The 10,736-nt window shown below is 49.8% G+C and overlaps 1 protein-coding gene across 1 annotated transcript; it reads right to left on the reverse strand.

The window, feature by feature from the left end:
* Positions 1 to 301: 301 nt before the first annotated feature.
* GINS3 (GINS complex subunit 3) lies at positions 302 to 6,986 on the reverse strand. The gene is made up of 3 exons (XM_082270897.1): positions 6,756 to 6,986; positions 3,652 to 3,885; positions 302 to 710 (listed from the first exon to the last, which is right to left on the reverse strand). The coding sequence occupies exons 1-3, from the start codon at positions 6,921 to 6,923 to the stop codon at positions 480 to 482; spliced, it is 633 nt and encodes a 210-aa protein (XP_082127023.1). The 5' UTR covers positions 6,924 to 6,986; the 3' UTR covers positions 302 to 479.
* Between the last annotated feature and the right edge of the window lie 3,750 nt (positions 6,987 to 10,736).

The following is a 10,736-nucleotide window of genomic DNA, read 5'->3' on the forward strand; positions in this document are numbered from 1 at the left end:
TTGGATTTTTTACATGTCATGCTACATGTACTCTTAAAGTTGGAGCGATTGTCACACCAGTGTGAACCAGGCCTAAAGGAAATATTCATAAAGATTTTCCTCTGGATTCTACTATATAATATTTCTTTCAGTCTCCAGCAATGCCTATAGCATGTTTGCAGTCTTTGACCATCTCTTGTGGCATACCCACAGTCTGACTTTTCTGTAAGGTTGACCACCACTGTCTTTAGAGTATCAAATTAGGAGAGGAGGGAAAACAAAAGTGGTATAAAACATATAGACCATACAACCCTGGTCCTGCTTTTTAGAGTTTATAATTTATTTATGTACAATCAAGAAATAGAAAAACGCAGATCAGAAACCCTTGCAGCAATTGACTTTGCACTTAAAGTGGTTCATTAAGAGAATCTTGTCCTTCACCACTCATTACTTATATAAGACATTGATGATGAATAGGTAGTGCAGGCTCAGGAGAGGCGTCATGTATCCGTCTCATGGAACTTTCTCTTCTTGTAACTCTGCACCAGGCTGGAGGCCGTGATCTGAGCTGCCTGCCCCCTTTCCCAGTTTTGAAAAGTGTTGAGGCCCTTTTGTCCAGCCCGAAACAACATGCGTTCCAGTTCATCCAGTCTGGCCACCAGGCCGGAGGTGTCCTCATTGTAGGCATTCTGGGAGGAGTCCATGATGCGGCGGAAGCGCCCGATGAAAGTCTGAAAAGAGGGAGACATTAACTCACATTTTCAGCTCGCCTGCCTTTCAATATCTTATACTGAATTCTAGCACACAAAGTGCCAGTGCAGAATAGGTGGAGGGGGATTCTGGGACTGTCTGATCAAGGATGGAGACCAGCAAAGGCAGCCACCATCAGGATCCATACCTCCTTCCGTCCAATCAGGTCCTGACATTCCTAGTATGCAAATACCCAGAGGGCTGCAGACATTACAGTGACTGACAATGTACTGGGGGTCAACAAACGAAAATTCTTCTGCGCTTGGGTGGTATGCAACAAAGGATAAGTGAGGAAGAGGGTTCGCCCTCAAAACGCGTCAGCCCAGCCTGACATTTGCAGACACCAGTACAGGTGTTCCCTGATTATTTTAAAGACGACCGGTTCCATTGCGTTTTATGTGTGCTATCATCACTGGTTTGTGAGTATAATGTATGTTGTCTTCGGATTTTAATAAACCTCTTTAGTGGTAATGCACGAGGTCAGTGCTCCCTTCTTTTGATGTTGTCCTTTAATGTACTGGGGGTGCCAGGGTACAAGTAGATGGCACATACTCAAACATTATAGTGTCCCCAAACAGTAAAGGCTCACTTTAATCACTACTTAGGTGGACAACATATGACGTCCTGGAGTTTAAGTTGTTAAATCTGAATGATGCCTGCAGCCATCTTCATTTTTCAGCCGAAGATTCCCTGTCACGTAAAAACAATCATAGCGGCTGTTTAGCTACTTAATTGTTTTTACAGGCGGCAGGAAGGGACATCCTCCCCCCCCCCCCCCCCCCGATGCTCCTGCCAGCTCACCTGTGCGATCAGCGAGCCAGAGAAGGAATCTGCCGGCGGCGCAAGATTATCATAGAGCTGACTGAGGACCAGATGGTCCCTGGTCATCTCTATGACCCTGAGGCCAGGCGCGACGTTATGACATCATGTCTGGCCCCAGCAGTTGTAAACACTGCTGTGTATTCGGCTGGAGAGCCTGAGATAGGTTTTTTTTTTTGGATCGCAGACTTTCCAGCCTAGAGGAGAGATGTGGGGACTTCTAGACCCCCACATCTCTCAAAAAAGAGGACCTGTCATGCCCTATTCCTATTACAAGGGATAATTACCTTCCTTGTAATAGGAATAAAAGTGATCAAAAACAAATGCAAAGGGAAAGTGTCAAAATAAAAAAAAAAGTAAAATACATAATAAACAATTTTTTTTGCGTCCCGTTTCTGCATGCAGAAGTGAGCGCATACATATCTTGTGCCCGCATATGTAAACGGTGTTCAAACCACACATTTGAGGCATCACCGCAAACATTAGAGCGAGAGCAATAATTCTAATAAGATCTCCTCTGTAACTCTAAACTGGTAACCTGTAAAAAATTTTAGGTACCGGAGTTTGGCGCCATTCCACGAGTGTGCCCAATTTTAGAGCATGACATGTTAGGTATCTGTTTATTCAGCACAACATCATCTTTCACATTAAAAAAAAAATAAAAAGTTTGGGATAACTTTAGTGTTTTTTTTTTTTTAATTCATGAAACGGTTGACGACCCCCCCCCCCCCCCAAAATAAAAAAAAAATAAAAAAACACGTTTAAAAAATTGCTGCGCAAATACCATGTGACATAAAAAGTTGCAACAACCTCCATTTATTCTCTAGGGTCTCTGTTAAAAAACATATATAATGTTTGGGGGTTCAGTGTAATTTTCTAACAAAAAAAAAAAGATGATTTTTACATGTAGGACAGGAGTGCCAGAATAGGCCCGGTATGGAAGTGGTTAAGACAATTGACTATTTGTGCTCCCCATCAATCAATTCCCTGCAATTCTTCCCTCTTTGGTCATTTGCTGCCTTCTCACATAAATCCAATGTGTCGTATCCCCTTTATTATCCTGTATAGCAGGGATATGCAAACTGTGGCCTTCCAGCTGTTTCTAAAACTACAAGTCCCATCATGCCTCTGCGTGTCCTGCTTGTGGCTGTCAGAGTCTTGGTATGCCTCATGGGACTTGTAGTTCTGCAACATCTGGAGGGCCACAGTTTGCATATCCCTGCTGTATATGGACTGCAGTACACTACACCAAACCAGGTATCTTGTATCTGAGAAACAGTGCAGTACATCTGGCTGATTGTCCTCTCTCTGGGTTGCTTAGCAGTTACTCGCTCAGTCTGGGGCACAGTGTGGTACTACCTGGTTATCTGGTCTTCAGGCCACTACTCCTGATCATCTCCCTTGGTTGCTAGATGGATAGCTTGACTCTGGGTCACAGCATGGTACAGCTAAATGGCTATCCTCTCCAAGGGTTGTAGTGTGGTACACTTGATTAGATATCCAATCCCTGGTTATGATCTTTCTGGGTTGCAGAAGGTGACCGGCTATCCTCTCCCTGGGTCACAGTGCAGGACATCTGTATTCCTGTCCCTATGTGCCGTGTGTACACCCCCGACTGGTTATCCTCTCTGTGGGTGCCGTGTGTACACCCAACTGGTTATCCTCTCTGTGGGTGCCGTGTGTACACCCAACTGGTTATCCTCTCTGTGGGTGCCGTGTGTACACCCAACTGGTTATCCTCTCTGTGGGTGCCGTTTATAAACCTGACTTGTTATCCTCTCTGTGGGTGCCGTGTGTACACCTCCCTGGTTATCCTCTGTGTGGGTGCCGTGTGTACACCTGACTGGTTATCCTCTCTTTGGGTCCCGTGTGTACACCCAACTGGTTATCCTCTCTGTGGGTGCTGTGTGTACACCTGACTGGTTATCCTCTCTGTGGGTGCTGTGTGTACACCTGACTGGTTATCCTCTCTGTGGGTGCCGTGTGGACTGGTTATCCTCTCTGTGGGTGCAGTGTGTACACCGGATACAATCACACCTGACCAATGTTCTTCCTCCGAGTTGTAGTGTGGACAGTGATTATCAGCAGGAGTGGTGACATTACCTGTAGCAGTGTCTGTGCTATCTCTGTGTTCTCCGGACTATCGAAGTTGAGGAGCTGTGAGCCGAAGCTGTAGTAATGTGGCCCCATCTTGTGGAGGTCCACCACATTGGCATCGGCACTGAACACCGTGCGCCAGCCCTCTCGGTAGATCTTTGGCAATTCCACAGAGATGATTCGCCGCTTGTTGTCATACAGTCCCTTCACCAGCCACAGGGGGAGCTCCATTTTACTGCCCTGGGATGGGAGAAAAAGATGGCATGTTCTAGAACATAGATACAATGTAACCAATCATCAGTGAGAGCATTTCTCTGACTAGGAAACATGGACACAATGTAACCAATCACCAGTGACTAGGAAACATGGACACAATGTAACCAATCACCAGTGACTGGGGGACATGGACACAATGTAACCAATCACCAGTGACTGGGGGACATGGACACAATGTAACCAATCACCAGTGACTGGGGGACATGGACACAATGTAACCAATCACCAGTGACTGGGGGACATGGACACAATGTAACCAATCACCAGTGACTGGGGGACATGGACACAATGTAACCAATCACCAGTGACTGGGGGACATGGACACAATGTAACCAATCACCAGTGACTGGGGGACATGGACACAATGTAACCAATCACCAGTGACTGGGGGACATGGACACAATGTAACCAATCACCAGTGACTGGGGGACATGGACACAATGTAACCAATCACCAGTGACTGGGGGACATGGACACAATGTAACCAATCACCAGTGACTGGGGGACATGGACACAATGTAACCAATCACCAGTGACTGGGGGACATGGACACAATGTAACCAATCACCAGTGACTGGGGGACATGGACACAATGTAACCAATCACCAGTGACTGGGGGACATGGACACAATGTAACCAATCACCAGTGACTGGGGGACATGGACACAATGTAACCAATCACCAGTGACTGGGGGACATGGACACAATGTAACCAATCACCAGTGACTGGTCACTTCTGCATAGAAACCAATCTGCTTCCAAATTGTATTGCCAAAGCCAACTAAGCTCTGGCTCCTGCATTCACTTTATCTGACCACAGTACACAGAATATGGAAATACAATTATTTTAGTAGACAACGGTCGGAGGGGGGGACATGGGGTTGACAGACAACAGGAGAGGGACGGACGAACGGAGGGGGCGCACACAGTGGGGGGGGGGGCAGACGACGAGAGACGGAGGAACGACGGTAGGAGGGAGGGGGGGGGTTACGGATGACAGGGGGGTGGGGGGGGGAGAGAAGAGACGGCAGCAGGAGGGGGGGAGACGGACGACGGGAGGAGGAGGAGGGGGAGGGGGGAAGAGACGGACGACGGGAGGAGGAGGGGGGACGAAAGAGGAAGAAAGAAGAAAGAAGGAGGGGAGGAAGGAGGAGGAGGGAAGAGACGGACGACGGGGGAGGAGGAGGGGGGGGGGGAGAGACGGACGACGGGAGGAGGAGGGGGGGGGGGGGAGAGACGGACGACGGGAGGAGGAGGGGGGGGGAGAGACGGACGACGGGAGGAGGGGGGAGACGGACGACGGGAGGAGGAGGGGGGGAAGAGACGGACGACGGGAGGAGGAGGGGGGGGAAGAGATGGACGACGGGAGGAGGAGGGGGGGGAAAGACGGACGACGGGAGGAGGAGGGGGGGAAAGAGACGGACGACGGGAGGAGGAGGGGGGTAAGAGACGGACGACGGGAGGAGGAGGGGGGGGGAGAGACGGACGGGAGGAGGAGGGGGGAGGGGGAGACAGACGACGGGAGGAGGAGGGGGGAGGGGGAGACAGACGACGGGAGGAGGAGGGGGGAGGGGGAGACAGACGACGGGAGGAGGAGGGGGGAGGGGGAGACAGACGACGGGAGGAGGAGGGGGGAGGGGGAGACAGACGACGGGAGGAGGAGGGGGGAGGGGGAGACAGACGACGGGGGGAGACGGACGACGGGAGGAGGAGGGGGAGACGGGAGGAGGAGGGAGGAGGGAGGAGGGGGGAGGGGGAGACGGGAGGAGGAGGGGGGAGACGGACGAAGGGAGGAGGGGGAGACGGACGAAGGGAGGAGGGGGAGACGGACGAAGGGAGGAGGGGGAGACGGACGAAGGGAGGAGGGGGAGACGGACGAAGGGAGGGGGGGGGGGCGGACGGCGGGAGGAGGGGGGGGGGGGGGAGAGAGACGGACGGCGGGAGGAGGGGGGGAGAGACGGACGGCGGGAGGAGGGGGGAGAGAGACGGACGGCGGGAGGAGGGGGGAGAGAGACGGACGGCGGGAGGGGGGGGAGAGACGGAACTGCAGGAGGGGGGGAAGAGACGGACGACGGGAGGAGGAGGGGGGGAAGAGACGGACGACGGGAGGAGGAGGGGGGGGGAAAGACGGACGACGGGAGGAGGAGGGGGGAAAGAGACGGACGACGGGAGGAGGAGGGGGGTAAGAGACGGACGACGGGAGGAGGAGGGGGGGGGGAGAGACGGACGGGAGGAGGAGGGGGGAGGGGGAGACAGACGACGGGAGGAGGAGGGGGGAGGGGGAGACAGACGACGGGAGGAGGAGGGGGGAGGGGGAGACAGACGACGGGGGGAGACGGACGACGGGAGGAGGAGGGGGAGACGGGAGGAGGAGGGAGGAGGGAGGAGGGGGGAGGGGGAGACGGGAGGAGGAGGGGGGAGACGGACGAAGGGAGGAGGGGGAGACGGACGAAGGGAGGAGGGGGAGACGGACGAAGGGAGGAGGGGGAGACGGATGGCGGGAGGAGGGGGGGGAGAGAGACGGACGGCGGGAGGAGGGGGGAGAGAGACGGACGGCGGGAGGAGGGGGGAGAGAGACGGACGGCGGGAGGAGGGGGGAGAGACGGAACTGCAGGAGGGGGAGAGAGACGGACAGCGGGAGGAGGGGGGGGAGAGAGACAGTGGGGAGGAGATGAGAGGGGGAACAGATTGGGGGGGGGAGATGACGGGGGGGGGCACTGTGGGGTGACAGATGACGGGAGGGGACACACAGTGGGGGGGTGACAAGCAGTCAATGTTAGAGTACAGACAATGGCGGGGTCCCCTGTGTGTGAGGTAATATCGGGGTGTCTGACCTCAGGGATATGCTCCGTGTCCCCTCCTTTGTCGAGAAAGCCCAGGCGGGCCAGGCCGCTCTCCAGCCGGCACGGCAGCTTCTCCTGAGACATGAGAACATCTTCCAGGGACAGAAAATTCTCCTCCCGGCCCAACCCGGCCTCCACCGCACGGTACGACTCCCACATCGCACGACTGAGCGGTCGGGCGAATCTCCCGCCTTTCGCGTCTCCATGGAGACCGGGGCGGGGCCTCCCTCTCAGCCACAGTCAGGTGGCGGAACATACTCTCAGTTACAGCCAAAGGTAGGGCTTGTTGCAGAGAGGCAGCTAGCGGGCGCCACCTGTTGGACGCTGCGCTGCTACTACAACCGCCGCTGTACGTGTGTGCACCATAGAGTGTGACTGTGTGTGTGTGATCGTGAAGAATGTTGTGTGTCATCTCCTTCTATTATTATTATTATCATCATCACTAATTTTATATCATTCTATAATTATTATCATCACTATTATTATGTCCTTCTATTATTATCATCACTATTATTATCTGCTTCTAATATTATTATTGTTATCATTCTTGTCTCCCTCTATTATTATTATTGTATTCAGTATCTATTGTATTTAGTATCAAGCAAAAGGACAGCCGGAAACTCTAAATCTTCCAATTCTTTATTGTCACGCCTCAGTGAGTGAAAAGACAAGGTGGTTTACGCGTTTCGGCGATGAGCCTTCATAAGTTGTGTGTGCTGTAAACAAGGTTCATCGCCCAAACGCGTAAGCAACCGTGTCTTTTTACTCACTGAGGCGTGACAATAAAGAATTGGAAGATTTACAGAGTTGCCAGCTGTTCTTTTGCTTGATATTGTATCCCATGGTGTTTGGAGAGATCATCACAGCCTGTGCACCTGATGGACGTTTCCATTCACCTGATGTTTCCACTGTTCTGAGCGATGTGGTTTTTGTTTGATGTATTTAGTATGCTGTAGGTGATGGGTTAGGATCTCCTTCTATTAATATTATTATGGACTGTCAAATGCAGGGTCATGTGTCAGGATTTCCTGCACAAAGCTAGATCCATGAAGACATGAATGAGCAAGTGGGGTGGAGGAACTTGACTGGCCTGCACAGAGTCCTGACCTCAGCCCGATAGAACACATTTGGGATGAATTAGAGCAAAGACTGTGAGCCAGGCCTTCTCGTCCAACATCAGTGCTTGACCTCACAAATGCGCTTCTAGAAGAATGGTCAAACATTCCCCTAGACACACTCCTAAACCTTGTGGACAGCCTTCCCAGAAGAGTTGAAGCTGTTATAGCTGCAAAGGGTGGGCCAACTCAATATTGAACCCTATGGACTAAGACTGGGATGCCATTAAATTTGCATGTAAAGGCAGGCGTCCCAATATTTTTTGACAATATAGTGTATATCAGTCATGGTAGATCTAGTAGTAGTTAGTCACATTCAACTGGACTTGTTCTGTAATGTTGAAGATGATTCTAATATTCCTCAGTTCTAATGTCAGGAAGATACACCAAACACTGTACATCCCAAAAACCCAACACCCAAACACAAGGTCAGTGACTTGGTATATGCAGTGCAGGGTGGTGAGGAATACAAAGACCTGTCCATTGCAGGGTCAAGACAACCTCTCCACAAATGAATGGGCCAACGTAGGACATATCCTACAGGTCAGGACTTAGCAGAAACAGACATTCCTCCAAGGATAGAGAGGAGAACTGGTTTACAAGAAGTGTGAAAGAGGTCATCTGCATCACACTGGGTTGAACAGTAGGGATGATCGAACTTTTCAAAAGTTCGGTTCAACCAGAACAACCGAACTCCGCTCCTATCACACCTATATATGTGTATATGTATAAATACATATAAGTGTGTGTGTATATATACACCCCTATACAGAATTTCAGATGTTTTGCCTGCCTCCAAAGACCCACAAAAAATGCCCAAAAAAATGCCTGTGCCAAAAAAAAATACCCAGGTGTGTTGTTGCAGGTGTTTTTTTTTTGGGCATTTTTTGTGGGTCTTTGGAGGCAGGCAAAACATCTGAACTTCTGTATAGGGGTATATATACACACACACTTATATGTATTTATACACATACACACATATAGGTGTTATAGCAGAGAAGCCATATGGGTGTTAATTATATAATTAGCACAAGCATAGGTTTCTGCTACTTTCACACCTATGTATGTGTATATATACATACATGTGTGTGTGTGTATATATATATATATATATATATACCTCTACACAGAAGTACAGATGTTATGCCTGCCTCCAAAGACGCCCAAAAAATGCCCAAAAAAATGCCCAGGTGTGTTTTTGCAGCAGGCATTTTTTTGGGGCATTTTTTTGGGGTCTTTGGAGGCAGGCAAAACATCTAAAATTCTGTATAGGGGTATATATACACACACACTTATATGTATTTATACACATACACACATATAGGTGTTATAGCAGAGAAGCCATATGGGTGTTAATTATTTCATTAGCGCAAGCATAGGTTTCTGCTACTTTCACACCTATATATGTGTATATATACATACATGTGTGTGTGTGTATATACTCCTACACAGAAGTTCAGATGTCATGCCTGACTCCAAACATGTCCTCAAAAAAGCCCTATAAACGCCTGCAGCAAAAAGCAGGGTGACAGGGGCGAAGCAATATCGCTGTTCTATAAGTGACCTAAGAGAAACGATCTTTTCTCTATGGCGGTCACCCTGACATGGAAGGGTTTTGTCACCCTGCCCTAGCAGTCAGAGTCAGTTAACCCTACCCTACACTACACTACGGTCCCCTTACACTTAACACTTTCCCTACAGAAACTAGATTATTAAATCTAACTATAGTGGAAAATAGTACCCTAACTACACTAGATATCCCTTTCCTCACACTAATAATTGCTAAAGGACACTTTGAAGCAGAAGTAACAGAACTGCTTCCACTCTCTTCCACGTCCCTGTATTACAATGCTAGGAATTTGGCAGGGGCTATCTTATATACTGGGGGGCGTATTCACTAATGATTGGCCTCTGGACCCCCTAGTCACTCCAATTACATTCCTAGCATTCTCCTGCCCCCTCAATTGGCTTTTACTGATGGTTCTGGTCCAATCACAGGCTTTTAAAGCCCATTTCCTGTCCCATTGCATTTTGGTCGGTTCTGGTTGCCGAATTCCGAACTTTTTCAGCAAAAAGTTTGGAATTCGGCCAAACCTCGAACAGCCAATGTTCTGGTCGAACCGACGGTCGACCCGAACCGTTCGATCATCCCTATTGAACAGTACACCACCATCATTGAACAGGGGTGGGGGCCTCCAACACCATCTGTCTTCACATATAATGCTGTTTTACCACCTCCATCCCAGAGACCTGACAACTCTTTACACCTTCAACTCTGTGACTAGAAGGATTACCACCCATGCAGACTTCATAACACCAAGGATTGGATGTTGGAACTAGAACAGGGGAGTTCCTCAATGTGCACAGCTTCCACCCTGTTCTTGGAAATCAACATCTGCCTTGACACATTCCATGGTGATTGGAGGAAAATATCGATGGTAACTGTGTGGGTATTAATGTTGGGGTATGTTCTTGACACTCAGGGTGTTTTCACACTTGGTGCGATTGCCTGGTCCGAACCAGAGTTCAATTGCTGGATGGACTGTGTTCACATTTGATTTTTGTATCCGAACCGTGGTACACTTGTACCACGTGGTACACTTGTACTCAAGCTACAGCCGGCGCGTACTCATGTTGCTTGGCAACCACTGTAAACGAGAAGGTGCCAAAATGGATAGAATTGCTTGCTTTGGTACGATTGCGTTCTCATCAGAAGCGAACCATAATGGAGTTCACATGAACCGTACCCCAGACCACACTTTTTAAGTAGACTCGGGTACGGTTCGCGGGTGCGCACCCGAGTTCAAAGACGGTGTTCACATCATCAAAAAGAACCGAATTCTGACGTCAATCGAAC

This window comes from Pelophylax lessonae (assembly GCF_965119305.1).
Source record: "Pelophylax lessonae genome assembly, chromosome: 10".
Taxonomy (NCBI): domain Eukaryota; kingdom Metazoa; phylum Chordata; class Amphibia; order Anura; family Ranidae; genus Pelophylax; species Pelophylax lessonae.